Source organism: Parathielavia appendiculata (genome assembly GCF_033297405.1).
Source record: "Parathielavia appendiculata strain CBS 731.68 unplaced genomic scaffold N657scaffold_9, whole genome shotgun sequence".
NCBI classification, from domain to species: Eukaryota; Fungi; Ascomycota; class Sordariomycetes; order Sordariales; family Chaetomiaceae; genus Parathielavia; species Parathielavia appendiculata.
This window is the reverse complement of record NW_026944228.1, coordinates 1,031,439-1,059,297: the sequence shown is the minus strand read 5'-3', so window position 1 is coordinate 1,059,297 and position 27,859 is coordinate 1,031,439. Positions and strand designations below refer to the sequence as shown.

General features: G+C 57.0%; 9 protein-coding genes across 9 annotated transcripts; 6 read left to right on the top strand and 3 right to left on the bottom strand.

The window, feature by feature from the left end:
• Window positions 1–1,670: 1,670 nt before the first annotated feature.
• Window positions 1,671–3,706, top strand: N657DRAFT_507246 (PK beta-barrel-protein domain-containing protein-like protein). Its single transcript, XM_062787709.1, has 2 exons — window positions 1,671–2,065; window positions 2,126–3,706. The coding sequence occupies exons 1-2, from the start codon at window positions 1,828–1,830 to the stop codon at window positions 3,589–3,591; spliced, it is 1,704 nt and encodes a 567-aa protein (XP_062646259.1). The 5' UTR covers window positions 1,671–1,827; the 3' UTR covers window positions 3,592–3,706.
• A 754-nt stretch (window positions 3,707–4,460) lies between these two features.
• On the top strand, window positions 4,461–5,435 carry N657DRAFT_657296 (uncharacterized protein; the record flags this gene model as incomplete). The annotated part of the gene is made up of 1 exon (XM_062794797.1): window positions 4,461–5,435. One exon carries the CDS (start codon window positions 4,461–4,463, stop codon window positions 5,433–5,435), a length of 975 nt encoding a protein of 324 aa, XP_062646258.1.
• Window positions 5,436–6,507: 1,072 nt separating this feature from the next.
• On the top strand, window positions 6,508–9,354 carry N657DRAFT_576123 (uncharacterized protein; the record flags this gene model as incomplete). Its single annotated transcript, XM_062789152.1, has 2 exons — window positions 6,508–6,690; window positions 6,745–9,354. 2 exons carry the CDS (start codon window positions 6,508–6,510, stop codon window positions 9,352–9,354), a joined length of 2,793 nt encoding a protein of 930 aa, XP_062646257.1.
• Window positions 9,355–10,677: 1,323 nt separating this feature from the next.
• Window positions 10,678–12,565, bottom strand: N657DRAFT_682244 (multicopper oxidase; the record flags this gene model as incomplete). Its single annotated transcript, XM_062796464.1, has 4 exons — window positions 10,678–11,275; window positions 11,371–11,949; window positions 12,002–12,122; window positions 12,202–12,565. 4 exons carry the CDS (start codon window positions 12,563–12,565, stop codon window positions 10,678–10,680), a joined length of 1,662 nt encoding a protein of 553 aa, XP_062646256.1.
• A 1,237-nt stretch (window positions 12,566–13,802) lies between these two features.
• On the bottom strand, window positions 13,803–16,854 carry N657DRAFT_647182 (uncharacterized protein). Its single transcript, XM_062793265.1, has 2 exons — window positions 15,992–16,854; window positions 13,803–15,939 (listed from the first exon to the last, which is right to left on the bottom strand). Exons 1-2 carry the CDS (start codon window positions 16,756–16,758, stop codon window positions 14,217–14,219), a joined length of 2,490 nt encoding a protein of 829 aa, XP_062646255.1. The 5' UTR covers window positions 16,759–16,854; the 3' UTR covers window positions 13,803–14,216.
• An 82-nt stretch (window positions 16,855–16,936) lies between these two features.
• Window positions 16,937–18,033, top strand: N657DRAFT_621989 (uncharacterized protein). Its single transcript, XM_062790638.1, has 4 exons — window positions 16,937–17,112; window positions 17,185–17,564; window positions 17,625–17,726; window positions 17,797–18,033. The coding sequence occupies exons 1-4, from the start codon at window positions 17,029–17,031 to the stop codon at window positions 17,864–17,866; spliced, it is 636 nt and encodes a 211-aa protein (XP_062646254.1). The 5' UTR covers window positions 16,937–17,028; the 3' UTR covers window positions 17,867–18,033.
• Window positions 17,947–18,894, bottom strand: N657DRAFT_665035 (PC4-domain-containing protein; the record flags this gene model as incomplete). The annotated part of the gene is made up of 3 exons (XM_062795274.1): window positions 17,947–18,532; window positions 18,589–18,696; window positions 18,757–18,894. 3 exons carry the CDS (start codon window positions 18,892–18,894, stop codon window positions 18,299–18,301), a joined length of 480 nt encoding a protein of 159 aa, XP_062646253.1. The 3' UTR covers window positions 17,947–18,298.
• Window positions 18,895–19,242: 348 nt separating this feature from the next.
• On the top strand, window positions 19,243–22,906 carry N657DRAFT_647181 (uncharacterized protein). Its single transcript, XM_062793264.1, has one exon. It carries the CDS (start codon window positions 19,555–19,557, stop codon window positions 22,690–22,692), a length of 3,138 nt encoding a protein of 1,045 aa, XP_062646252.1. The 5' UTR covers window positions 19,243–19,554; the 3' UTR covers window positions 22,693–22,906.
• A 1,094-nt stretch (window positions 22,907–24,000) lies between these two features.
• N657DRAFT_635218 (MFS general substrate transporter) lies at window positions 24,001–25,970 on the top strand (the record flags this gene model as incomplete). The annotated part of the gene is made up of 7 exons (XM_062791328.1): window positions 24,001–24,239; window positions 24,292–24,387; window positions 24,473–24,548; window positions 24,640–24,743; window positions 24,822–25,109; window positions 25,159–25,264; window positions 25,311–25,970. 7 exons carry the CDS (start codon window positions 24,001–24,003, stop codon window positions 25,968–25,970), a joined length of 1,569 nt encoding a protein of 522 aa, XP_062646251.1.
• Window positions 25,971–27,859: the final 1,889 nt, after the last annotated feature.

The window sequence follows — 27,859 nt, the reverse complement described above, 5'->3', positions numbered from 1 at the left end:
CAGGACCAAAAAAACACGTTTGCAGGATGGAGGATCACTTAGTTTACAAGAGGCGATGGTTTTGATGGCAGACCGGGGACTTGGTGGTCAGGATTGCGAGGAAACGTCTGGGAGTGGTGCTCGTACGAATGCAGGCGAGCCGCACGTTCGGCTCTGCAGCAACTGCAAGAAGCCCGGCCATAACGTACGAACTTGTCAAGTAGGTTGCGAGACGCCTGAGGAAAGCGATTCCGAGTAGTTTCAATTGATTTGAGGTGTTGTGGTTGAATTGACTTACAAGGTGACTGAAGTCTAAGAAAAAGTGCGCCACTCGTTATGCTGCGCCACTCGTTATGCAAGTACGTTACTTCTATATTAATTTAGTTATAACTAACTATATTTTCAAGCGAATTAATTAGTTCTTATAGTTTACAGCGCAATACTCAATTAATTTTATATCTCTTAGTGCATAGGGGCAGTGATAGATCTGCCTGCCAAGTTCTAGTATAGCTGGTGGTATGGGGTCCTGAGCCGAAAGGGGCTTAGTATGGTCATTCTATGAAAACGGATAGGTCATTTAATGACTCGATCGATCTTCCGAGTTGCTTCAACACCCACCAATTGCGGCCTCACGCTATCAATTTCACGGGCTTCCAACCCGACCGTAGAGCACTTCAGCAAAGCAACGCAATGCACGCCTGTCGCTGTCACTCTGCTCCACAAAGTTCCTGGCCTATTAGAACAACGCGACACATCTCCTGCACGGCATCCATGGATCTCAATGCCAATCCATGCTCGCCGAGAACCCCTGCCTTAGTTACCTCACCTCAGAGAGTAGCGTGGACAAGGCTACAAATTGTCTTTTCGAGGGGGGCCTGTGATGCGGCTCTACTCTCCGCGCCTCAGCCCCTTTTTGCTTTGCCGCCCTTGACGGTTGCCAGTGGATTTTGCTCGGGCGCCCACATGCGAGCCTGATCTCGTGCTCCCGTCGGCTTGCTCACCCCGCCAAGTGAACTGCATTTGTGACCCTGGTGCAGGAGGCCTCTCTGTCTGACTACGGAGTTGCCTCGGCGGTGTAACTGTGGCCACTGTAGCTAAACGATTGCCAGATATCAATCAGGTTTGATAACGCAACGGTGTCCTTCCCGTCGGTCTGCCCAGCCCCTGGAGTGTTATGGCACATGTACCCCTATAACGGTCGTGTACTATTCCATCATTTTCCAACCCTATGCCGCCGAAGCGTGTCTCTTGTCATCAGTGTCGTCCTGAGAAGAAACAAGGCTTGCTGGAATTAATGCCTACTCCCTCAGGTGAGGCACTGATCGTTCAGTTACTTGGGCTTCCTTGTCCGCAACGATTGTGTGAGTTCGGATTTAAACCATCCGCCAAAGGTGGGGTTGTCTGTTCCCTTCCCTTATACAAGGTATTGTGGTATCCCCCGCTTGTTTCCCCAGCAACTGTGGATGAATCGGTAGCAGGAGCTCACGTCAAGACAAATGGAGAGTGGGATTTGCCTAGGGCTACCGTCATCTGAAGGGCGTGCGGCGTTGCTCACCATCTTTTGGGAATCAATTGGAAGTGACCTTGATTAGTCAGCCCGTAGCGGATGCTGTTGACGATTATCAGCTTTCGGGCTTCTCAGCTGAACCGTCTTCTCTGAGACAGAGGTGGAGAGTCTCGATCAACTTCCTTTTACCCCGCAGCCATCCAACAAATGAAATGCAAACTCGGGGCTCAAATTCGACAGGATTGTGAAATCAGAACCTCGTGAGAACTTAGGCCACTTTCTTCAATTGACGTACTATGATTTCTGCCCTTCGGGTGTGATCGTTCCTTTCCGCACCCAGCATGCCACATCAAGTGCACGAGGAACCCTTGCCCGGGGTTGACCTCTATGCGCCCTTTACAAGCGACACCATTCTCGAAGTCCGCACAGGAAGGATGAAGCCCCTGCGCGGCCTAACTGTGCAGTCAGGCATCGAGAAGATACCGCGCGATGGGCCGGTGCGTGTGACGGAGCTGGGACTAGAGGGCGATGAGCACGACCCTACCTTTCATGGCGGCCTTGACAAGGCCATTCACGGGTGTAAGTCGACAGGCCTACCTTACCATCCACATCCACACATCATCTAACACACTCCGATAGACTGCTCCTCGCACTACCCGACCTGGCGCGCCGAGTTCCCCGCGGCCGCAGAGACCTTCCAGCCCGGCGCCTTCGGCGAGAACCTTGTCACGGCTCACCTGAACGAGCGAAACCTCTGCATAGGCGACATCGTCTCCATCAGGCCCCCGACGTCAACCCAAGAGGACGCCAATGAGCACAGCGTCCTGCTGCAAGTCAGCCTCCCCCGGCAACCATGCTTCAAGCTCAACCACCGGTTCCAGCTCAAGAACTTCGCGCCCAACACGTGGAAGACCAGCCGCACGGGCTGGTACTTCCGCGTGCTCCGACCCGGCACCATCCAAGCGGGCGACACCATCCGCCTCGTGGAGCGGCGGCATCCGGGCTGGACCATCGAGCGCGTGCAAGAGTACCTGCACCGCAACACCTCCGACGCGGCCATGAACGAGGAGCTGGCGGGAATCGCCGAGTTTGGGGCCGAGTGCGGGGATGTGTTCCGCGCGAGGGTGGCGAGGCAACGGACGAGGGACAGGAAAGCGGCAAAAGGACAGCAGAAGTGGAGGGAGTACAGGGTTGTCGAGAGGACAAGGCAGACGTTGAGGGTGATGGCGTTTGTTTTGGAGGCGGTCTGGCCGGTTGCGGGGGAGGGGGAGGATTTGGATCTCCAGCCAGGGGCGCATGCAAAGATCAGGCTGGAGAACGGGCTCATCCGGGCGTACTCGATTGTGGACGGAGATCGAAATCGGTTCCAACTGGGCGTGGCGTTGGACGAGAAGAGCCGAGGCGGGTCGAGGTACCTGCACGACGAGGTCCAGGTCGGACACACGCTGCAGGTGGGCGCCATCACGAACGCGGTGCCCGCTGCTAGCGCCGCGAGCCACCACGTGTTTGTTGCGGGCGGCGTTGGTATCACGGCGTTTCTCGCGCTCATCGAGCATTACAAGCTTATCCACTACTCGGTGACACTGCATTACGCGGTACGCTCGGCCGAAGAAGTACCATTTCGGGAGCGGTTGGCTAGGCTCGGCGATGATGTTGTCATTTACGACAAGACTGCGGGCCAGCGGCTCGATATTCGTCACATTATCGAAGACCTGCCGTGGAACTCGCAGCTATACTTTTGCGGTCCAAAGCGGCTCATGGACGAGGCCGCCCGAGAGACAAAGGCACACGGCATTGCCGAAAAAGAGGTGCACTTTGAGGCCTTCGAGGCCGATGTATCGGGGGACCCTTTCGAGGTGGTTGTGGCCAATAAGGGTGGTAAGACCATCAAAGTGGGCGAAGAGGAAACCCTCCTTGAATGCCTACAGAAGTGGTTCGACGACGTGGATTCGAGCTGCTCCGTCGGCAACTGCGGTACATGCCGCGTCAGCCTCAAGGATGGGCGGGTAAACCACCGTGGCACAGCGCTGACGGAGGAGGAGAAGGCCACGTCCATGCTGGCGTGCGTCAGCCGTGGCATCGGACGTATCACCATTGAGATATGAGCTGGTAGAGACAGGCTCATGGATCCTGCACAATACCCTACGATATCCTCCCGAAGGATTGTATGGGCAAGTTGTACCGTGGCTATTCTTAGACAAATGCTCCACGACACCACCGCTCATGGAATCGGTTTGACTTTCGCTCGAGTTGGGCCTCTTGTTGGGCAGCAACTCGAGCCAAATACAGACAACCTGGAAGCGCCAACTGCGGCCAAGCTGGGCAAACTACAGGATGTGCACCATAAGCATGGCGCGGCTTATCGGAGGAGATCCTGTTGTCGCTTATGCACACCGCTGCCATATAGGCTGTATTGTTTATACAGTAGCCGCCTGGATGACAATCCCGAGAGATACAGTCTGGTCCGGGATCAGTCCCCGGTGCGCACGGCGTGCAGCGGCCAAGGGGTGCCGCATCGGAATCATTCCCCGGCGCCGTCGGCGAGGGCACGGCTGCAGGGCGATTCCCCGCTACATGCCCTCTCGTTCAATGCTTGGGGCACTTCTACACAGTAAAGCCTCACCCTGGGTTGGCCTGGCGGCTTTCGAGTTGCACCGGCCCATTTGGACGAGTCCCACAGAAAATGTGGTCTCAATATCGCCGAGCCATTGGCGGATGACACTCTCGTCAAGCGTGGGGAGACGAAGCGCGATGTCGAGTAGATACAGCAGATGCAACAGAAGATAGACCACAAAAATGAAACTGGGGTTTGGTTTTTATTTTGGTTTGGTCGTCATGTGGTGCTGCTGAGCGGCCAACCATGTGGTACCGATAAGGTAAAGTGGGCCCAAATTTTCCAAACGCAAATCCACCAAAGCGGCTCAATTTCTTGTCATCGAAGTCGAGTGCAAGTGCACATCACCAAGTCATCAACATGCCTTCCGTTCCCGCAATAATCGGGGACTTCTCTGTCCTTCCCGTAACGGTTCCGCCATTACCATCATTCCCCAAAAATGTTGTCCACTACCTCTACGTGCGGCGGAATAACCCCAAAATCCCGACAGCCACCGATGCTCGTAGCCTCTTCCTAACCAATGTTCCCGTCGACAGCACCGAGGTCCATCTTCGCGCCTTGTTCGCCTCACTAGTAGGCGCAGGCCGCTTTGAGAGTGCGACGTTTGAGGACGAGCGAAAAGACGCGCATTCACAGTCCCACTCACCAATTGACGTCGCCCATCCAGCCCACGTTGCCCGCCCGCAGCAAGCCCACAGCAAGAAGCGCAAGCGCGAGGACGAGGAGGTTGAACGAGCGCGGGGGGAAGAAGCGGCGACCCGTCTGCCGAGCACGTGGACCCGGCCGCTGCGCAGGAGCGGCAGCACGGCAGTGGTTTTGCTGGCCGACGAGAAGAGCGTGGAGCAGGTGCTCAAGGCGATCGCCAAGACGCACAAGACTAAGAAGTACCCTACGTGGGGTGACGACAATTTGCCCCAGGGGAAGGTGTCGCCGCTGGGCTCTGTCTGGCTCAAGGCGCACAACAGGCTCTCATACCCCGACAGGCAGCGGTTGCAAGCGTCGGTGGACGCCTTCTCGGCGCTGTTTGCTCGGCGGGAGCAGGAAGCCGCCGAGATTGCCAAGCGGCTGCGGAACGAGCCGGACGAGGACGGCTTCGTCACGGTCACCAGGGGTGGCAGGGCGGCGCCGGCTAGCCGCACCGAGGCAGAGGAGGCCAAGCGGAAGATGCTGGAGAAGCAGGAGAAGAAGAAGGAAGAGCTCACCAACTTCTATCGGTTCCAGCTGCGCGAGCGCAAGAAGGCGGAGCAGGCGGAGCTGCTCAAGAAGTTTGAGGACGACCGGAGGAAGTTGGAGGCGTTGCGGGTCAAGAGGGGCAAGTTTGTACCCGAGTCGTGAAGAAATTCGAGTGGTGATGTTGCGAACATAGGTTGCGGGATAAGCTCAGCATTTTGTTGTTGGCAGCGCAAACGGCCTGTTACTTCGAAGGTCCAAGTGACAGACAGTCTCAGAGCGCCCAACAGTTGCTGCAAGGCCGTAACACATTACCAAGTCTGGTGAGTGGCTTTTGCCTTTTCTATAACCTCCTACACCATGATGACGCACGCGGGGCCATCAGACTATTCCTCTGGTTGCTCGGAGGAATTCTCCTTGTGACAAAGGATGCATGATGACAAAAACCGCGCTTACAATAATCTTCTCAAACTCTCTGATGCGTGTTCTCTTATTGCATAGAGCTGTCTCGGAAGCGAAGCTGGGATCATCATCGACTGACGCCTTACAGACGGCCAGACACGAGATTTGGGTATCTGAGGTGGTACAAGTACCCTTCTGACCGAGCGTCGGGAAGATCGGGAGAGGAGCGAGGGGACAGGAGTTGGTTGTAGTGGGCCGTTCAGGGGCAGGGTCCACGGGAAGGGAAGCGAGCCCGTTGATGGTAAGGTCCTCTTGAATATGGCAGGATTCCATATTGACGGAACCTATTCGAGTTGTTCTTCTTTCCCAAACGTGGGCTCGCAGCGAGAAACACTGCACGCTTTTTTTGACATTCTACGATGCATTACCAGACTGAGACAGGAAGCGACAAAAGGGGGTCATCAACGAAAGGGGGTTAGGGTTGACTGCTAAACGTGTGGAGAGATTGCAGATCCATGCCAATTGCACGTCGCTGCCACAGCAACGCCCCACCAAATAAACAGCTCTGGCCGCGGTTGAAGATTGCACAACGGCGTCAGGTTGCATTGAGCCCCAGCACCTGGTCGTACCCGAGACTGACATCTTGGACACTGGTTTGATTTTTACTGCCGATTTGGACACTGGGAAGAGACCTTGTATCCTGCATCTGAAACGCCACTGCCATTTCACATGCTTGAAGAGCTCGATCCAGTTTTTGATTCTTAGATGGTCTTTTCCTGCAAGAAACCAGTCGAAACTCGAACGAACTGATGAGGACCAGACGTCGGCCGCCACCATGATTGAGCTCGAGAACCTGCGTACGGCGTCGCTGTACATCAATAACCAGCTGCTGTCCCGGGGCTTGCTGCGCGGTGGAAGCAGCATCGACTTCGCCCACCCGGGCGACAGCGGCCATGAGGTGGCCGAGACCATGAGCCGCATCATGGGCGTCGTCAATGACCTGATTCTGCGGCGAGATGTCAGCACCCGAATACCATACCATTACTGCGAGCTTTGTGACTGACGTCGATAGCGTGATGCTGAGCACCGCGAGTCTCTTTCGGCGGCCCTCCGCACTCTCCGTGCCGAGTCCCTACGGCAAGCCAACGATATCCAGCGCCTACAAGAAAAACACGCCGAGGCACAACGCAAGGTCGGTCTAAGCGAGGCTGCCGAAGCCGCACTCCGGACGCACCTCAAGTCGGCCGAGGCGACGATCCACCGCCTGAAGGAGGAGGCTGCCCGCACAAAGACGCTCGTGGCCCAAACAAGGGCTTCCTGCGCCAATGAAGTGCGGAAGCGGGACCGTCAAATCGAGGGTCTCAAGAAAGCTGTTACAGAAGCCGGTAGGGCGAGGGGTGCGGGAAGAAGCACCGGAGTCACAAGCATCACAGTGGTCGGCGACATTTGGACAGAGTCAGAGCATGCTTTACCCAGCGGATCCACGGCCGACCAAGGCTACGACCTACGCACCGAAACGAACGCGTTTTTAGCCGAACTGGCGAAGAATCTCAGCGACGAAAACGAGGGTCTGCTCCAGTTGATCAGGAGAACAATGGAGCAGCTAAAAGAGATGAGCGGTTGGGATGTCGCCAACGAAGATCCAACCGAGAACGGAGACGGGCATGCCGTGGTGCTCGCGGCTAATCCCGCCGACCTTTCACTCGAAATCAATGCGGTCCTCGAACACCTCCGCACTATCCTGACCAACCCGTCCTTTGTTCCCATCGAAGAAGTCGTGGTGCGGGAAGATGAGATTCACAGGCTGCGTGACGGTTGGGAAAAGATGGAGACACGGTGGAAAGAGGCAGTCCATCTCATCGACGGCTGGCGCAAGAGGATGCAGGCGAGCGGGCGGCCCGTGAATGTTGAGGAGCTGAAAATGGGGCTGCGTCTCAGCCCGGTGAAGGTGAAGAATGTCGAAGAGACTTCTCAGGGATACGCTCTCCGCCTGGAGGCCGTCCTTGAGGATGAGGAAGTGGAAATGGTGCAAATGCAATGCGACGATGATTCGCTAGACCTGGTCCCTGGCCCCGATGCGGACACCGACAGCGATGCCTCCAGCGAATTTGAGCACAACCTGGAAGTTGATGAACTCGATTTAGAGGAGCCAAACGTGGAGATCCTTCAACAATCGATTATGCTGGCTTCTCCGCCACTCCCTCAGCCGCCGCAGCTCAGCGTTTTGCGTGATTCGTACGCTGCAGGGAACAGAGGCGGACCTCGAGACCATGGAAGACATCCCGGGCCCTTCACTACCACTGCAGAAGAGAAGTCACAAGATCAAGTGGCAAAGGACGCTGCGTTGCCTCCTCTCCCTCCGACGGATCAACCTCAGCAGCCGCCGTCAAAGAAGCCGATCCTCTCGGTGCGCACAGTGCCTCCAGAAGAGGCTGCAAGGGTTGCGCTACCACCTTCTGCGCTGGCATCGACGCCGGACACTTCGGTCGACAGCATAGCTCTCAGTAAGGTTTCGGATGAACCCACGTCGAAAAATTCGGCAGTATCAACAAAGCCCCAAAAGCGGCCAGCACCCTCTGCAAGGAAAAACGAGGCCATCAACAAAAAGGAAGGTGCAAAGAAAGAGGTCCCAAGAAGGGAACCTACAAAGACGGAAGCTTCAAGGAGGGACGCCTCAAGGCGGGAGACGGCAAAGAAGAAGGAGGGCGAAGAAACTAAGCACGCGTCCAGGCCACCAGCGAAGCCTCGATCGACCCGACCGCCCATAACAAGGGGAAGGTCAGACACACGACCTGACGAGAAACCCGCCCATAATGCAAAGGGACCGCGAGCGGCTTCTGCAGCCTCAGCCACTTCGACAAGGTCAACCGGCACCAACAAGAGTGCGGGCGCGGAGAATCTAATGTCTCCCCCTCCTCTCCCAGTCCACGGAGAGGTCCCATCGCCGTCGTCATCACCGGGCTCCTTCCACAGGCGCGTCAACTCCCGCCTACCGCTGCCCCGACCAGGCTGTAACGGCGTGCTCCCAGCTCCGCAACAGTCGCCACTTAGCATGGCCACCATCGCCGCCAAACTCGCCGCCTCGGAGCGTGAGGCTGATGCCGCTCGCGTGCGGGCCAAGCTGAAGGCGGCACGACTCGGTAAAGGTGCCAGTATCCCGCCGTCCGGGACAACATCCTTGACCTCGAGCGGCGCACCGGTCGAGCCCGAAGCCGAAAGCAACGTTGGCGCCATGAGCAGCACCCGCTCGGAAAGTGACAGCGTCACCGGCAGCGCCTTGGCCTCTGCGTCTGCGTCTGCCTCCACCTCGGACGGCGCGCCCAGCTCTGCTACCACCAGGGACGACGACGTCGACGAACTGGGGTTGTCTCCGCCCACGGCGGCACAGCAACAATCGCAGAAACACCGACCACAACAACAGCCATCACAACTCCAACAACAACAACGACAACGGTTGCAACAGCAACAGCAACTAGAGCTGGAGCAGGCGCAGGAGCATCAGAAGCAGCAGCAACAACAACAACAACAACAACAACAAGAGGCGGCGGCGGTGAACCAGAAAAAAACCACGAGGAAGAGGGAGAAATGCACGAGCAGGGTTGCTTCGCGCAGGAGGAGTACACTTAATCCGTGGGAGCTGGATGCGCTAATCCAAGGAGGGAAGGCCGCTGTCGAGAGGTAGGCCTGTTGTAGGTTGAGTTTGCAAAGGGGTTCCGGATTTGTGTGGAATGCTGATGTTTGTGACTTTGATACAGAGGCGAAGGGGGGAGAACTCCCAGGAGAGCGGATGGGCAATTTTTGGAGGGGGATCAAGGGATGGGGCAAGGGGTTGGAGAACCGAGAAGAGAGAACGAGAACGGCATGGTGGGTGGGGGATGGGTTGTTGCTTGATGTGGCTGGCTGGCTAGTGGGAGGATCATGACTTATGAGATTGCATTTCGGGTTATTCAAGCTTTTTCTTTCCTGTTGTGTCTCTTCTGGACCTTATTCTTGTTCATTGCGTACATATTCACGGGTGGGATATTCGGATGCTTGAGTGTCCGTCCCGGTTCTGATCTTGTTATGTTTCGGGGACGTGCATATTGAAATGGGGCATCATCTTCATCCGCTTCTTGGTGTTGTTGCTCGGTTGCATTCCGTTGCGGCGTTCTCAATGCTTCGCTTCGTCTCATCCTAAACATTGTTGGGGGGTTTCGTGGGTTGTTTAATGTGAATTTGGGGTTTCAATGGGAACATCGCTTGGTAATTCAACGATTTCGTGACTGGGAAGTATCTACAGGCGACGTGTCACTTGCGCTCGACTTCAGTGTAGAGAGATTGGATGTCCTTGTACTTGTACCAGAGGTAAGGCAGCCTCTGGGTTAGAGAGTCTATTTTGGTCTGCCTTCCACCTCCAGGTACTCCCTGCTCTTCGCTGCACCCATCGGCGGTCACTCTTCTCTTTACATGGTTCAAAACTTTCAACTTTGCCGGCTCCCTTAGGTGCTTGCTAGACCAACTAGTGCTGCTTGGGGGGTGCCATGAGTTCCAGGAGCCTGTCGACAGCCTGGCTCGATTTGACCCGAGCCTTGTAATACTACCAAGACTACCTACAGTACCTTACGCTCCTAGTGAGTGGCGGGTTGATCGGTGACTGAGAACAATGAGTGTGTCGTTCAAAGTTCAAGTAAGTCAATGTTGAACATATCCAAAATTACACTCATATCCAATCATTGCGATGCTCACCCATTGCCGGATTATAGTTACCGCTCATCCACCCCCATCAACATGCTACCATCCACCTCCAGCAGTACGAACCTCAGGAACACCGTCGCTATGCCATATCCCCGCGCTTCAAACCAGCCAGAAAGAAACCGACAAGCCGTTGTCAATCCGTTGAACCTGTTCCAGTCCGCTGGCCTTTGCCAACCCGCTGACCCCGCCGCCAACCCCAGAACTCAACCGCCAACTCTTCGCAAAACTATCATTTACACCAAAGCCTCGCCGCCGCCGCTACCGGCCCTACTTAGGTATCATCAGGCAAGTACAACGCGCCGTTGTACGTGGTAGGCGGCACCAAGCGGAAGCCCGTAGTATCCGTGAAGTTGTGCGTGTTGCCGGCGGCGTTGCCGCGGTAGGGGATGCCCATGCGGCGGCAGGCCTCGATGTGGTCGGCGGGGAAGGTCATGCCGCGCAGGCGATCGGGCGCTTCGATGACGGTCGCTGTCAGACCCATCTCGACATGCCACTCGATGTGGCAGTGGAACAGCCAGACGCCCGGGTTGTGGGCGCGGAAGCGCAGCACCGCGAACGAGTCGGGCATGACGGTCACGACGTCGCGCCAGGGCGGGAAGACGGAGTAGTCCAGGCCGTCGTCGCCCCGCCATGGCCCGGACCCGCTGGCGCCGCGGTAGAGGACTTGGAACTGGTGCCCGTGCAGGTGGAACGGGTGGCTGGCGCTGTCGAGGTTGTTGATGACGATCTGGACCGTGATGCCGTAATCGATGATGAACGGGTTGACCTGGCCGTAGACGATTGGGTTTGTGTTGGAGTCGTTGGTCGTGGCCGCGCTGTAGAGGGTTGGGACCTTTTGGGTGATGTAAGTCAGGTTGTTGAAGCAGGAGCTGTGTGGTTGGTTGGGGTGGTTAGCACGGAAAAAAAAGAAAGAAAAAGAACAGAGAAACCTGGTGACGGATGCTGAAGTATCTGTAGAACCTACCGAGGATACCCGTTTTGGTCCAGACAGAAGCGGAAGTCCAGCGTGATCAGCTTGTCGTACGGGCTGTAGGCCGCGATGTCTTCGTAAGGCTTGAAGAGGGCGTCGTCGGGCGGCAGCCACCTGTCCACGACTTGGGCGGCCGGGAGCGGCAGCGAGGGGTCCAGCACGAGATGTCCCGTGTAGTTGAGTGGCCAGGACATGGTTTCGGTGGAGTTAGTCCAGTCGCGGTTCACGTCGAGCGCGACCAAAAAGGGGTAGTTCCCGGCATCCCGATCGCCCACCGAGATCAAGATGTCGTGCCGCTGGGCAGGGCCGATCCGCAGATGGTAAGCTTTTTCTTTCTTGATGTAAGCGGCGTCGTTCGTGATGATGCCCATGGTGTGCGAATCGAAGTGGACCATGGCAGCGGCAAAGGCGGCATAGTTGATTATGCGGATGCGGTACGTCTTGCCCTTGGTGACATTGAGCTCGAAGCCCTGGCCTTCGTTGACAATGAGACTATCCGGGAGGGGGGGCCGGAAGTCAGTGTTAGAGGGGTTGAGCATGTTTCTGACCAAGGTGATACTGTCGTTGTGATACCTGTGGAGGATCAGTTCCCGGCTTCCGAGTGTTGACCCAGGGCAGCCCTTACCAGTCCGAAATGCTCAAGATGTGCTCCTCGTCATAAGAGCCCTCGAACGGGTCGACCGGGTCATGAACAATAAAGGGTCCGCGCAAACCATCGGGGTACTGGCCCATGTCGTGCGAGTGATCTACTCATGTGTCAGTACTCGGTTACGTGAGCATGCTGACGCGGCGTCCGCACACCCGGCAGCACCGAGGGGTACTTACACCAATAAGTGCCAGCCTCGTCAACGGTAAACTGGTACTTGAGGCCCATGTCCGGAGGCACGGAACACTGGGTGGTACCGCTCGGGCCGTCCATGTCCGCCGTCTGGACCTGGTTGATGCCGTGGAAGTGGAGGCCGGTCGTCTGGTTGCCGAGCAGGTTCAAAAGATTGATAACGACGGTGTCCCCAACCGTGGCTTCTATGGGGGGGCATGGCCACTGCCCATTGATCCCGATTACCGGTCGCCCAAAGCCATCGGGGGCAGCCCATACCCACATCACATTCCAGTCGTAAGTAACAGTTGCTGGACTGGCTACAAGTGCCAGGGCCAAGAAGAAGAACAGGAGAGTCGACGGAGGGATCATGGCGCTGGCTGGGTAAAGGTGTATGTATGTAGGACGAATGGACAAGTGAAAGCGCGAAGGACATCGAACGAAAGGAAGGGGACAGAGTCGGGATAACCGGGACACGGTGGGGATTTATACGCTCAGCGGTTCAGGCCGGTGAAGAGAACCCGGTTCGTCGCATCATAGCGGGCCAGAGCAACAAACCGATCAAGGCGTTCATGGTGATGGAGTGAGCCGCATGGGTAGAATGTGGCTCAGACTCAATATCTGCCCGTCACCCAACTCTCAGCCCGCCAACCTGCCCTCAATATCAGTTCCTCAGTGGTCTGGAGCAGGACTCGGACTGCCCTCGCGGCACGTCAACTGAGAACCTATCTCCAAATAGTATGTAACTGAGCAAGACTTATCTGAAGCGCAGAGCGGTGAACATGTAGGCCATGGCGGTCACCGTGTTCGCAAGAAGGGAGCCTGTCCGAGTAGGCCAGGCCCTCATCGTTGCGATACATAGCTCGTGCCGTGGAAGGGTACACGCCGGTCGTCAGGTTGCCGAGCAGGTTCAAGATATTATTGACGACGGTGGCAACAGTAGGATGTTTATTGAGAGCCTGTTCCGCATCCTGCTAGCTGTGCCCATCGTCGTGCCTGGTTAGCCCGGCATGCGAACTTGTCAAGGCGGTGGCTGGGGAAGATAAAGGCTGGAAGGGGTCCGAGAGATTGGGATAAGCCTCATCTCCGCGGTCTTCAACGAATGCGTCCGTGCCAGGTAATACGCACATGTGGCAAGAAAGGGCTTTTGTCATGGAGTCGGCCGCATCCCGCTGCCATGTAAAGGCGCATGCTAACGATGCCGGTTTCTGCTCAGATCGGAATGGTATCACGGGATGCTGTTGGTTCCATTGAATGACAATGTCCAGGCTAGGTGGATCTATGGTAAGACGCAGTCTATTCGCCCAGAAGAAGCGTGTGCCAGGCGTCAATTGGGTGCATACCAAGGCTCATGATCTTCTTGATCTTTCGTGAAGTGAGCCTCGCATTCCCGCTCTAGAGCGTGGGGGTGGGGCGTCACGGGCCAAGGCTCGGTTTCGGCTTTTTCCCTGAAATGGAGAAAAATCTACTGTGTATCTGCATCTGCCGAATCAGGCCAATCGGAATATCCGTCCATCGAGGTACGTACCCGGGAACTTGGCAACCCCCGTCAGTGCCTGTTCTCTTGTTCGACCATCCAAGTCTCGCAACTGTACGCAGTCCTTCCTGTTGATGGATCGAGTTTGTCTCATCTCGCGTTGGTTGGCCGGACTGAATTCAGTTTGGCAGCTGGTGCATGTGGTCGTTGCCCTACGGAGCTCGAAGTGGCTGGTTGTTGTAGATCGCGAGGAATTGGGACGAGAATTTCCCATCAAGCAACACAGCACTGGCATTGATCATCATCCCTCAACCGTTCGCCGAAGCACCAACTTCCCTCGCCCAGGCCGCCTATCGACTCGTCATGCATCAATCCATGCTTACCAAAGCGGCATCATCACCGTACAGTTGCCATTGCCCCAGTCACACGACCAGAATTGAGTTCTGGAAAGGAATTCATCAAAATAAAAGACCAACACAATCCAGGAACCCACCACAACACCCGACACATAGCACCACCACCACCACCATCACAGCTATCTAGAGATCAAAAAGTGCACTCCCTAACCCTCCCGCCCCTCCCAGCACCCACCGCATACTCGACCCACCGTGCGACGCCCCTGCGCCCGCCGACCAGCACGCTGCCCGGGTTCATGACGTGGCAGCCCTCGTACGTGACGCAAAACGCCGGCGCCGTCGTGTCCACCAGCACCAGCGCCGTCGGCAGCGGGTACAGGTACATGGCGGCTGCGTAGTCCCAGTGCACCGGCCGGACCGACTGCCGGAAGGGGGCGAGGAAGCCCTGGTCGAGGAGCGTCTTGACGAGCTTGCGGGCGGCTAGCACGTCGTAGGGTATCTTGTTGTCCATGTCTTGCTGTTGCTGCGGCTGTTGTAGTTGTTGGTCGGAAGATGCCGCGTCGAGGTCCATTGCATCTGCTTGCGCTTCGGTTGAGGGAGGAGATGAGGGAGGGGCTGCGGGGTTGGCGCCGGACATGGTTACGTCTTCGCTGCTGGCAGCTGTGCCGGTGGGTTGGGATTCAGTGGTGCTGACTTTGCTCTTCAGGCGGACTGAGGAGCGGCGCAGGCGGGCCGAGATGTCGTCTCGGAAGAGAGCGATTTCGTGGTTGGGTCCGAAGAGGGACAGGCGGCTGGGGTTGGTCGTCCAGATGGCCTCGCCTCCCTTGCCCTCGGCGGGGGAGAGCCCGGCTTCGGCGTTGGCCGCGGCAAATACCCTCCTGATTCGAGACGTGAACAGGTCCGGAACGGGCTTTCTCGGCAACGGCACGGCGGCCCCCCCTGAAAACGCAGAGGCCCACCCGTCGTTGTCCCCAGGGACGAAGACGAAGGTTGCTGTGGTCAGCAGCATGGGGAACTCGGCTAGCGTAGAGGCTAGGGCGTCAAAAAACTCCTTGTACTCTATGCTTCCGCCGCTGCCCCCGCGAGCCAGGACTGCGTGCGTGGTGAAGTTTCCAGTCAGGATAAAGGTCATCGGGGTCGAGCCTTCCGGATCAGTGGCGTAGAGCGAGAGGACCTTCTTCAGCGCTTGCAGACTGCGCGGCTGGTCGAGATTCAGCTCGCCCACGACAACCACACGGCTCCGCCCAGGACTGTCCGGGTCGGCCATCACACGTTGCCGTAGCAGTCTTTGCTCCATCTTACGCATCCGAGATCCTACAGCCCGCTCGCTGCCTACACCGAGAAAATCAATCCACCCAAAGCCACCGCCAATGGTGTGGTCCGCCCCTCCGTCCAAGGCACTCACTCCCAGCGTCGCTCGCCGCTTCTCGCAAGGTGGTTGGCCGATGAAGAAGCCCTGGAAGCGGCCGCCGATCGTGCCCCCTACACCGCTGCTTCCGCTTAGCCCCTTGCCTACCGACTCCTCCTCTTCCTCGTAGACGCCGTCCATAAGAACAATCATGCCGGGCGTGAACCAGGCCGAGTCCTCCGGAATGGCGACGGCGTGGGAGAGGTCGAGCGCGATCGTCCCTGTCATGTCACTAATGGCCAGGTTACCGGTGGGCAGAACATTCAGCATCCCGAGCAGCATGTGGTTGCTGCCGTGCCGGCCGAGAAGGTTCGCGATAGGGGTGATCTTGTGTGACTGCATCGAGGTCGCGCCTCGCCGGAGGGCAGTGCTCCGGGCGCTCGTTACGGCGGAGGTCTGGAAGGCTTCGTTGCGGAGGAGGCGTTGGTGGATTACGTTGTACCTGTTCCGGAAGGCTTCCGTCTTGTGAGAGGCTGGTGGTAAGAGGGATGGTTTGGAGGCGATTCTGACCGGACGTTAGCGCCATACCCAACTCACACGAGCAACGGAGGATGTACTTTTCAAAGTGCTTCTTGGCCACATTGTATGTGTACCGGGGCTGCTCAAACGCTCCGATAACCTTCAACCACCTCCTAACGTCTTGCGACGCCTCGTCGTCCGGTTCCTCGTCGAGGCCGATGCTGGACATGCCGAAACTGGCTTGGCTATCGTCTCGGGTGAGTGTTGTCATGGGCCTCAGTCCCAGCCGGGTCTTGGAGTGGTCTTCGTCTTCAGTAGGCTCGAGCATCAAGCTGTTCTGCCGACTCAGGCCCCGTGCTCCGCTCATTATCTTGCCGCCGCTCATGTTCCCCTCCAGTGTCTTGAGGATGTCCTTCAGCTCAGGGCTGGTTCCGTCCACAATGACACCCCCATTGCGGTTTTTCCACGTCCGCGCAATTTCCTCCAGAACCTTCTCTGCCAGACCTTCTTCCCTCCATCCCGAGCCACAGTGTCTCCCAATAAATGTTGCGAGCTCTTGCAGCGCCGAGGATGTTAGCGTCAAGCTGTGCTTCTTCGTGAACGTGCGGAATGCCAGTGGTCTCAGTGTCGCAGGAGGGAGAATAATCGGTAGTACAGCTGCCTTAGCGGGAGCTGGGGGTTGAAAGGGCCTTAAGGGGTGTGCTGGCGTTGCGAAAGCGGGAGAGGAGGACGGTATCGCGCTCGAGGGAATCGAATTCTTGGGCGCAAACAACGAAGGCGGCGGTTTTGCCCGTCTGGCACCCTTTGCGGGGCTTCGTGGCTGGTTCTTCCGGGGGCTCTTCTTGGGGCTCTGTACAGGCAGCATTTTGTCGTCTATTATCTTCCACGAATATTCGATTTGTGGTGTCGACGATCGCTGGCACAAGAAGATGGGAAGCGCGTTAATGGATCGGACGGCGCGTCTTAGCGCGTTTGGCGGGGCAAAACCGCTGGGATGCTTCAGGGTGGGCAGGAAGTCCGGCAGGCAAGTGGGCCGAAGCAAGCTTCTCCTGCAGCTTCCAGCTTTGTCGGTGTCAATGACAGCATCGTCGTGAAACCTCCATCTGCAAGCTTACCGTCCCGCCATCCATGCGAGATGTTGACTACCCGCCTATTTACGCCACCACCCTTCCGCTGTCTTGTGCGAGGCATATCAACGTTGGCCTCCAATCCAAGCATCGTCAGTCCCTAGTTATCCGCTACTTCTCAAACCCACATCCGCGGACGCAAATGAGGTGCTGACCACTCCCAGAAAGTCTTCCCAAACCCGCAGACGCCAGGCACCTACCTTCTCTCCTACCTCGACACATCGCCTCCCAACCCGTCCCTCGCAATTGGCACCACGACCGCTGTTCCTCCCACCCCACGATCCTTCCAATCCAACCCTCGCTTCCTCTCCATCCTCTACGACGTCCTTGCGAAACACGCCGCCGTGGACCCCGGGCTGAAGAGCCAAGCTCAAGCATTTGCGTCGCCGGGCGGCTTCAGTTTTATACAGGCGCGGAATCAGCGGGCCTCGGGCACCGGGGCCGGCGGCGCCAGTGCCGAGGGAGGTGCCGGTGGGGCGGGGGTCGGGGGCTGGGTGCATCTCAGCGATTCGAGGAACCCGCCTGATTTTGGGCGGATCGCTTGGTATGGAGGACCCATGGGAGTGCGATGCTTTCAGTTGTGGGCTGACGTGGCTTCTTCAAGGCCGGAGGACATCCTCGGTAGCGTGGAGGTTGACGGTAACGGAGAGATCCTGGGCAACTTCCAGGCCAGCGGCACGTACCGAATCGTGACAAATCAGGGAATGTGAGCTATACTGCCCCGAGCTTGTGTTTCCTGTTTCTTGCCTTGCTTGACTGACCGTATTGTTGTTTAGCCTTGGGTTAAGTCCATTCTTGCAGGAGAAGTTGATAGCACGGCTCCGTGAAGAAGAAAGAAAGACATGAAACGGTGGACCATGATAATAAAGCGCAGCCGATGGATGTAAGATATGATGAAGACCTTGTAGCAGTACATTCCCACCAACAGCCGAGCTTCGTGAAGGGCTAGAAGCAATTTACCAGACACCTGCTGAGAAACAACCATTCGCCGACGATGAAATGGAACGCTGCGGAGTGTATTGTGGTTGTATTAGTTGTTCTCCTGCAATTGTGAATAACCAGCTCAGGCGAACTCTGGCCGATTTTCAGTCGAGTAATTGAGAAACGCAACGAATATGGTACGGATCCGTACAGTTCTGCAGTCGTCACCTCGTATCATGCGTATGAACCCAGCAAAATGCCCGGTGTCCCCAACCCAGAAAGCAGGTCGGCACCCAAGAAAACTGGACAGAAAGATAGCAATGAAAACGCCGCGCGTGGAGACCAACTGCCCCTCCCTCACTCCCCGTCGTGGTCGTCGTCCTCCTCCTCCTCCTCCTCCTCGTCGCTTGTTACGTCGATGTTGGCCTTCTTCGACCTCTTGGCCTTTGGCCTTTCCGCCTTTACCAGCACGTCACTCGTCCCAGTCGCTGGAAGGCCGCCAACATCGTGGCCCTGCGAGCGAAGCTCGTCGTTCAGTTGCGGAATGATCCTGAGAAGCGCCTTGTATTGGTCGAGAGAAAGGGAGATGCCCTGGCGATGTCGGTCAATCGCTGCGTACATGGGTTCACCAAAGTCGAGTAACCTGCCTTCTTGCCCGGCCGTAGCTCCCCATCGGGTGCTGTGTAATACTCCCGGATATTGACCAAGGTAGCCCCTTTGAACTGTGATGAGCCGATGCGCCGGTTGTTGCCAATCTGAAGAGACTTAGCTATGCATAGACAAGAGCTTGGACAGCAGTGAGAAAAAGAGCTAACCTCCCAGTATGGGTTTCCTTCTGCATCTTTGCCTTGAGCGAGGTCCTTCTTAGCTGTCTTAGCGCTCTTTGACTTTTTAACGGCCTGCTGCTCTCCGTCGCTATCGGGGTCAATCTGCCGCTTCTTGTTGTAGGGCATATTGCGCGCGGCTTGTCTTGCTGTTTGATAATTGAACTTGGGCTGCACGAAGTGAGTTGACGCGGCCAAGTAAGTGACAGTGGTTCAATCGCGAAAAACCTACAATCTCGATAAAAGGCACTGGACGTGACGGAGCAGCGCTTAACGTCGCTTCCGTCGCAAACGCGTTTGCACGTGAAATAAAGACTGCCCCACGCGATCACTCAAGCCCAGATGGCTTGGCACGTCGGCCGAGTGGAGACACGCTAGGCTTGAGGCATGCCAAGACGGGCTTATGTGGGACCTGAACCGTTGGGGAACGACCCCTGAATTCCACCAGGTGTTCCGTCTTGTCAACCCAGGAACAAAGCTTGAGCCTGGAAAATCCAAACCACCAAACACCATCGCCTGACACATCGCATTTCCAGTCTATCCCGACCCTTTTCACAGTCCGTCTCCTGTGCTTTTTGCATCCACAAATTCAAGCGAATCTACTCCTGTCGCGCACCATTACAAGCTCGGCTCGATTGGTATCGAGACCGCCAAACACGATCCCGTCCCCGGCATTAGTTCCCCACGCGGACAGAACCAACTTCCCGAATCCATGATTTTCCCGAAAGCCGCTCCGCCTTTATGAAACCAAAAGAAGATGGCCCGGATCCGGGCGCCATACCTAGTGAAATGGAAGGAAAAGGCAGCGCAGTCCCCGACCTCGGAGAGACGAAACCTTCCCCATCGCCGAACCCACCAGGCGCAAACGACGACGACGTGAGCCTGACAACAAAGATATTCAGCTTCCTTGCGACCGCGACACCCGGAACCCTCGGTGGTGTCGCGGTGGGTCTGGCCGCGACCACATACCTGGTCCTGGGTAGGCTCGGTCTCGTTCTGATCGGCGCATTCGGCGGCATCGTGTCCTTCATACAATGGGAGCAGCGCAGTGCCGAAGTGGTACGGGCGGTCAAAGGAGAAAGGGGGCTGGACATTTTGGCCCGACTCTTGGCGGCGAACAATACCTCCGAGAACGCGTCCCTCGAGGAACAGAACGCCGCTGATGCCGAAAGCAGCGCGTTGGTGCGCTCGTTCGACGACCTGCCGCCCGAGACGCGTAAGGCTATGAATGAGCTTGTTGAGGCCGTCATCGATAACTACGTCAAGTGGTGGTACTCGCCTATCGTGCCCTCGGACAAGTTCTTCCCCGTGGCCTGCCGCAAGACGCTGACGACATTCTTGACTTCTGTATCCAACCGTCTCCGCAGGAAACGTCCCACCGACGCCTTCCTCGACTTCTTGACCAATTCTTCTTCCATCCTTGTCGTTTTCATGTCCGAGCTCTCCAACGCCTTCTCTGAGCTGCCGCCCGATTCGAAAATGACGGCTGCAGATGCCGTCTACAACTATCTTGCCTCGCACCCCGAGTCCAACCTGTCCACGCTCCTGAATCAGAAGCAGCAAGCGGGCAAATTCCGCATGGCTGCCGATGACCTACTTGGCTTTCTTGACCGCGCGACCTACGAGTGCGATCCTGCCAGGATCTTTCTGCGAGAGGTTCTGGCTGGTGTGATTCTCGAGATGACACTTCAATCCTGTTCCAAGGCGGAATGGATCAATTCCTGGATTGTCTACCTGCTCGAATCGGGAGAGCCGGACATCAGCCAAGCCATTGACGTGGGCATGCAGACGGGACCCGGGGCTGACGTAGCATTTGCCGATTTGGACGGAAACGTGGGTAATATCGGGCTCACCAAGGGCAACAGGAGTTCGTTTGAGTATGAAAGGGTTCGCAGGAAGGAGTCTTTGGCCCACAAGAAGAAGCTAAGCAAGGCTGAAGAGGAAATGGAGCTTGCCCTAGAGGAGATGAAGCGCCTCAATCAGATGATTTGCCAGGAGAAAGCCGCTAGGGAGGAGACGGAACAACGAAGCTTGCGGTCGGACACGAAAGGGAGCACAGCAGAGGCTTCTGAGCAGCTCTCTGAGGGCCCCAGTCCCCGCGGGAACGAGCCGGACACTCGGAAAGACCAAGCTGAAAGGCCGCGCCAGTCCCAACGCCTGGACACGTTTTCCGAGACCGCCAAACGGACGAGCAGCGATGACTCGTCAGGTAGGAATGAGGCCATTCACACTCCAGCCACACCACTTTCCGGAGTGACACCTCCGTCGAGCCAGGACTCATCTCCGCCAGCAAACACGGGGTCTCATTTCACAAGTTTTGATCAGATTGTGCCCCCCGCTCGAGACGAACCGGAAACCGAGGCAAAGCAGCCTCCGAAACCACGTCCCTTGACATTGCACAATGCAGCCATCACCGTTCTGGACGAGCCGGGCGATGGCCGGATCAGGACAAAGCCTGCCTGGGACTATCTGGTTCAAATCGAGCCGGCGACGACAGTATATCCTGGGTGGATGATCATCAGGAAGTACAGCGATTTCGAGACGCTCCACGAGATCCTGAGGCGAATCGCGGCCATCTCCGGCGCAACGATTTTCACGGAGCAGCACGGCACGCTCCCGTCCTGGAAGGGTCATACTCGAACATCGTTGCGTGCCGAACTGGAACGTTACCTGCGCGATGCCTGTGGGCATCAAAGCCTGGCAGAAAGCGAGGGGCTGAAGAAGTTCCTTGAGCGGGACCATGGCCACATCCCCAACGCGCCGAAGACGGGCTTTCAGGCGTTTGAGAAGCTGGGCAAGAACGTCCTGGACGTCCTGACGAGCGCCCCGCTGGAGGGCTCCAAGGCGGTGGTCGGCGGCGTTACTGGTGTGCTGGGGAACATGGGCCTGGGCCAGCGAAAGCCGGCGCCCTCTGCTCCGCCGCCACCGCCATCGGCCTTGCAAGATGTGACAGCAGCTAGTCGCCTGTCCATCTCGGCCCTGCCCCGGGCGGACAGCAGTGCTTCTCTCAGCGGGATGCGCAAGGGAGCGCGGGACAGCATGGATAGCCAGCGTTCGTCCGTCGTGGCTTTGCAGCCGGGCAAAGTGCCACCTATGGAGCGCCGCCCCAGCTACAACTCGCAAGGCGAGGCGGAACCTGAAAATCCACGGCTTTCCGGGGTCTCGGGCAGGAGCAGTCGGGAACACAGCCGGCCATCAAGCCGAGCACCGAGCCGCGCACCGCCAACGCGGTCGCCATCCAGCCTTAGCTTTGACGGATTCCGCTTACCTCCGCCGCCCGATATGATTGCCGACGACTACGAGTTCCCCGTCAGCCCGTCGAACAACACGCGACCCCACGACTTCTCTCACGCCCGCTCCTTAACCATGCCCTCGATCAACAGCCAGCAACGGCTCAACGGCCCGCCGCTGAAGGGCGTCAAGCAGCATTCGAAACTCTCGGAGCAGGAGACGCGCGTCGCGGTCGAGCTCCTCTTCGCCGTCATCAACGAGCTGTACACGCTCTCGTCGGCGTGGAACATACGGCGCACGCTGCTCGCGGCGGCCAAGTCGTTCCTCCTGCGGCCGGGCAACCCGTCGCTGCTGTCGATCCAGTCGCTGATCCAGTCGTCGGTGCTCGACGCCAACACGACGGACGGCGGCATCGCGGCGCATCTGAGAAAACTCAGGGAGAACGCGCTGCCGACCGAGCAGGAGCGCGCGGGCTGGCCGGCCGACATGACGCCGGAGGAGAAGGAGAATCTGAGGGTCAGGGCAAGGAAGCTGCTCATCGAGAGCGGCGTGCCGGCGGCCCTGATGGGCGTCATGGGCCAGGCGGCCACGTCGGAGGCGCTCGGCCGGCTGTTTGACTGTCTCCAGATCGAGGAGGTTGCGAGGGGTCTGATGTTTGGGGTGATTCTCCAAGCTGTGAGAACGGTTACGCATTGATGGGGCCTTAACGATTGTCTTCTAAACTTGTGCACGACGTTTGAGGCACAGGGAGGTTTTCGGTGTATGAATGGGATTCTTCAAATGGCCGGGGCCAGCAGACGTGTTGTATCTCGCTGTGCGAAGGAGCACTATCGGCTGGCTGAATGTTGTAATGATCTAAAGACTTTTTGTAATGGGGATTGGCTACGAATAGATCATCGCAATCATTAACATTCATCAACAGCTCCTCTACTCGTACCGAGTGTCATGCAGGATCAATGGCGGATTGCGATCCCGTTCTTTCCACGGCCCGCCGCAGCGAACGGGGCTCTATCATACGCATGCTTGGAATGTACGTGCATCTTCTTATCTCTCTCTCTGAAGCCGACGGCTCGGACCCGAATTGCCAGGGGCCTTGAATGCAGTTCCTCCTCTGACCATAAACCAAACCTTCCACTCCGACTCGACGTGCGGTGCGGACCAAGCTTTTGGAGGCTCCTTTGACAGCGGTTGCCAAGCAAGCCATCTGCGTCAATTGACAGCGATGGATTTGGCGACATAAACGAGCAATTTTCTCTCCCCGAACAGGGGCACACCGTGCAGCACGACCAGACCACTTCGGCTGCAGTCCGTGTCTTTTCCCCACCATATAGGTTTCATTCGGCCTTTTCTTTTGGCTGCTGCTACCCCTCGAACGATCGTCCTGTTTCTCTGCAACACCCCGCACGGAAAACTTGGCTCGAGCATGGCTTACACTCTGTCGTCTACCCCGGACCGGGTGCCGAACTCTCTCATCCAGTCCGGGGTCTTTACCCGGGACCAATGACAGAACCAAGAGACGTCAATCCTGCTGGCACCTACTTCCCAATGGCCACCCTTTATCCTCATCAGATCAAGTCATGTCCTGTGGATTATTGGGAGATGTGGCTTGGACCCGTAATTCATGGTTTTGCTGTTCGCGCTCATAGGGGCACAGTAGGTAGTTGGAACCCGGCCATCAGAACGCCGGGGGCTGTTCCCTGGACAGGACGACCTAACCGGGTTGTTGCCCGCCTCACCGGTGCAAAGTATGCGGGGCTTTATGTTGAGATGCATCACAAACGAGATCTGCTGCAATGCGACTCGCAGTCGAGGGAGCCATCCAGCATTGGCCTGGTATTATATGCTTGATTCGTATCCTCGTTCCATCCCTCCTCGCTCCCACCTATATGATGGCATCCTCCCTTCCCCTCTTACCCAACCATCATCACTGAGTTTGTTATGTACGTCTTGTCTGCGCTCGATACCCCCAGCACTCAGTCTCCAGCATCCACAAGACCCGCTAGGATGGCCAACTACCCTACACACAAGACAGCCAGAGGAGGTGACGAGACTGGCAGCACGGATGAGAAAGCTGCGTCGGCAAATGTCGAGGACAACAGGCCGCAGACCGTTCAGGCCCCCGCGTTCATCAGGAACCTGACGCCCGGGGAGCGGCAGCAGTTGGAAAAACGACTGAAGAGAAAGATCGATGCTAGACTGCTGCCGGCCATCATCATCATGTACATCATGAATTACATCGACCGGTGCGTTCTGCCCAGCAGCCCAGATTACCGAGACGGCGGGCTGACTGGTCAGAAACAACATTGCCGCGGCTCGACTGGCTGGCTTGGAACGGGATCTCAACCTGACGTCGACCGAATTCCAGACGGCAGTGAGCATCCTCTTTGTTGGGTAAGAGAGAGATGCTTAGCTTTCCCCTCTGCATGCCGTGTTTTTGCTGGTAGACTCACAAACCTGCCCGCCTTCTTTTTTCCAGTTACCTCCTGATGCAGATACCGTCCAACTTGTTCCTCAACAAGTTTGGCAAGCCAGCCATTTACCTGCCTGCATGTGTACGTTCTCGGAGAGGGCCCATCATGCACCTCTGTCCTGTCTCCTGAACATCTCAGCTAACGGTCAGCCTGGTGAATTTTCGAGTGGTAGATGGTCGTCTGGGGCATCATCTCGGCCCTGACCGCCGTGTGCACAAACGCTGCCGGTCTGTTGGCAAACCGCTTCTTTCTTGGCGTTGTCGAAGCCGCCTATTTGTGAGCCTCTCCTAACATAGGAGTCCCCTTCATGACTCACTTTCGGGCCTATCGAGCAAACTAACTCGCCTGCCCCAGCCCCGGATGCCTCTACTACCTCTCGTGCTGGTATACGCGCAAGGAACTCGGCTTCCGGACAGCCGTCTTGTACTCGGGCGCCTTGATCAGCGGCGCCTTCTCCGGTCTCATCTCGGCCGGGGTCACTTGGGGCATGGACGGGACGCGCGGGCTGGGGGCGTGGCAGTGGCTGTTCATCATCGAGGGTGCCGCCACCGTCGTCGTGGCTTTGGGCTGCTACTTTGTCCTGCCCAACTTTCCGCGGACGACCAAGTGGCTGAATGAGGAGGAGATGGCCTTGGCTGTGTGGTAAGGTGAAGTTGATCAGTGAGGAAGAGGGAGCTGACGGCGATGCCAGGCGTCTCCAGGAAGACATTGGCGAGGACGACTGGGTGAATAGCGAACAACAGACGTTTTGGCAGGGCGCGAAGCTGGCCTTCACCGATCCCAAGACGTACATTTTGGTATGTCGCCAGCTCAGGTCGGCTAACACATGCTGACAACTCCCAGCTGGTCCTCCTCTTCTGCATCGTCGCCAGCGGCACCGTCACCAACTTCTTCCCCACCGTCGTCAACACGCTCCAGCAGGGCGCCCTCTCATCGAACGGCGGCAACAACAGCAACGTCATCTCGCTACTCCTAACAGCCCCGCCCTACGTGCTCGCCGTCATCGCCACCTACCTCAACGCGACCCACGCCGACAAGACGGGCGAGCGCTACTGGCATATCACCATCCCGCTCTGGATCGCCGTGGCCGCGTACATCATAGCCGCGACCACCACGCACGTCGCGCCCCGCTACCTGAGCATGATGCTGATGGTCCCTTCGGTCTACTCGGGTTTTGTCGTCGCGCTCGCTTGGATCAGCAATACACTGCCGCGCCCGCCGGCCAAGCGGGCTGCCGCGCTGGCCTTCATCAACGCCGTCAGCAATTGCAGCAGTATCTATGCCTCGTACCTGTACCCCAAGAGCGCCGACCCGCAGTACACGGTGGCCATGATCGTCAACTGCGCGACTGCCTTTGGCGCCGTGTGCGCCGCTACTGTCATGCGGGTTGTCTTGGTGCGGTTAAATAAGAAGTTGGAGGCTGGCGTGTGGGTGGAGGGAGCTATTAACAATGCGCTGCCGGGAGAGGGGGGTGTGAAGAATGGGTTTCGGTTCAAGGTCTAAGGGGTTGGAGGGGGGGGGGGGAGGAAGGCAAGAGGTTGGGGCGTTCTGGAACATCCAAATATGATATCAAACCTGAGGCTGTCGCGGAGTGTCGAATTTTCGTCGACATGGTTCCTGCAGCTTCTTCCGAACAGGGGGGTTTCCAGAGCAACCAGTGACACCTCCTGTCATCACAAGGTCTCGAGCAAAGACGAAAAACGCCTTGCTAGAACAAAACTCCTCAAGGGCCCAAGGTACGGTTGTTTCCCGAAGTCCGATGACCTGGAGCCTCTCGCCAACCCCCTGGAGTCTGAAATAATGCTTATTTGCTGTCGTGATCTCCCTCCAATCTTTGACTTAATGCTTTGTGTACCCAAGTCCTGTCTTTTCCTGTACTGGCAAGCAGCGCTTGATCGCAACGGACGATAGCGTCATCTCAACGCTGAGTATTTTCTGCCACCCAAATAGCCCGAGAGGTCAGTCTCGAAGACACTACCACCCTCCTCCCTTTGCGTAAACATCAGAAGCCAGTGATTGCCGGTTCAGGTCAATTTTGATGATATCGCAGTGCTTTTGTCCAGCCAACACTCAAAGCGTCCAAAAGGTAGGTATTGGTTCGGCCGATAAACCTCCAGGACTTCGTTTCTCCCTGCTGAGTTTCCCACCTTCGCATTCCGCCCACGCACCCACTCCTCTTTCAAGCTTTCATCCGTCTCTCCCGTGGTTCTTTTGAGTTTCCCATCTCTCTTGCCTGAGTCCTGCCAGGGTGCCGGCATCCATCCCAACCCAAATCCCCTAGATGGATTCAGCCCAGAATGATGGATTCGTGGTACGTTCTTGGATATCTGATGCCGTCGCTTGTTTTCCCAAAAGGCAGCAACGTCTAGGACAGAACCAGGTCGTGGATATGCGTCTGCTTTTCGGACCACCTCGAACTCCCTCGTGTTCCCCAGCTGGCTACCGGACCGGAAAGGGGCACAACTAGCATAATGACGTGTGAGCCTTTGTGTCGTCCTTACAAATCCATTCCTCAACCCCTAGCCTTTTCCTGCCGCCAAATGTCCTGTGCTGCAGTGCGCGGAGATGTTCATTCCATTCGACGTATGTCCTCCTCCCTTGTCCATATCAATAGCCCATCGTCGACACCTTCCTCTTGTGTCCCTTGCTCTTCAGTTCAATTTGGGCGTGTCGGCCTCGATCCTCGTCCTTCAGCTTGACATGGGACGGGAACGGCGTGTCGAAGTCGATATCCCAACGGGGTGGAAGTGAATCCGATGTGTTAGGGAGGGACCAGACCGACCCGAACAAAGTGAGGAGAAGTCCCCTTTATACCTTCTTTTCATGCCACCATGTTTGACCAGGCCAGGCGTGATAGGGTCCCCCATCCGGCGACACACCACCTTATGCCTGTGGAACAGTGACGGAGAACAAGGGTGCATGTAGATGTCGATCCGCGGTAAGATCTCATATCGATGGTTGACGGCATGAGGCTACGGAAAAGCCGGGTAGGACGCAATATATCGTGCCCGTTGACCGTTGGCTGCGACGTAACCAGCCGTCGTGTTGCTGCAGTAGGTATCCTCCCCTCCTTTGCGCGCCGTTTAAAAATCCTTCAATGAAATGGGATGCTGGGCTTCCTCTTTGGTGGTGGGCATTAGGAGGGCTTGCGTACCAGGTAAGCTCATTTTTGTTGGAGATGAAGGGCGCTGAAGCCGATGAGGAGCGGTAGGGCGTACGACTCTTCATCCATATGTACCTGGTTGTTGTATTCAACGAGAGAACAAAACAGAAGCAGCCGAGGGGAAGACGACGCGGTGACTTCGGTCTCAGAATATGTCTCGGTACCGACATTTTGACATGCGCCTCTTTGATGGCCACTCCGGGACGCGGATTCCCGGTGCACTCGGGGG

What these genes read in the sequence shown, in the direction of transcription:
- N657DRAFT_507246 (XM_062787709.1), top strand. Translation starts at nt 1,828, where the DNA reads ATGCCACATCAAGTGCACGAGGAACCCTTGCCCGGGGTTGACCTCTAT. An exon ending in TGACAAGGCCATTCACGGGT is followed by an intron (nt 2,066 to 2,125) that starts GTAAGTCGACAG and finishes ACACTCCGATAG; the next exon opens with ACTGCTCCTCGCACTACCCG.
- N657DRAFT_647182 (XM_062793265.1), bottom strand. Translation starts at nt 16,758, where the DNA reads ATGCTGCCTGTACAGAGCCCCAAGAAGAGCCCCCGGAAGAACCAGCCA. An exon ending in GCCAAGAAGCACTTTGAAAA is followed by an intron (nt 15,940 to 15,991) that starts GTACATCCTCCG and finishes ACGTCCGGTCAG; the next exon opens with AATCGCCTCCAAACCATCCC.
- N657DRAFT_621989 (XM_062790638.1), top strand. Translation starts at nt 17,029, where the DNA reads ATGTTGACTACCCGCCTATTTACGCCACCACCCTTCCGCTGTCTTGTG. An exon ending in TGGCCTCCAATCCAAGCATC is followed by an intron (nt 17,113 to 17,184) that starts GTCAGTCCCTAG and finishes GACCACTCCCAG; the next exon opens with AAAGTCTTCCCAAACCCGCA. An exon ending in ATCGTGACAAATCAGGGAAT is followed by an intron (nt 17,727 to 17,796) that starts GTGAGCTATACT and finishes ATTGTTGTTTAG; the next exon opens with CCTTGGGTTAAGTCCATTCT.
- N657DRAFT_647181 (XM_062793264.1), top strand. Translation starts at nt 19,555, where the DNA reads ATGGAAGGAAAAGGCAGCGCAGTCCCCGACCTCGGAGAGACGAAACCT.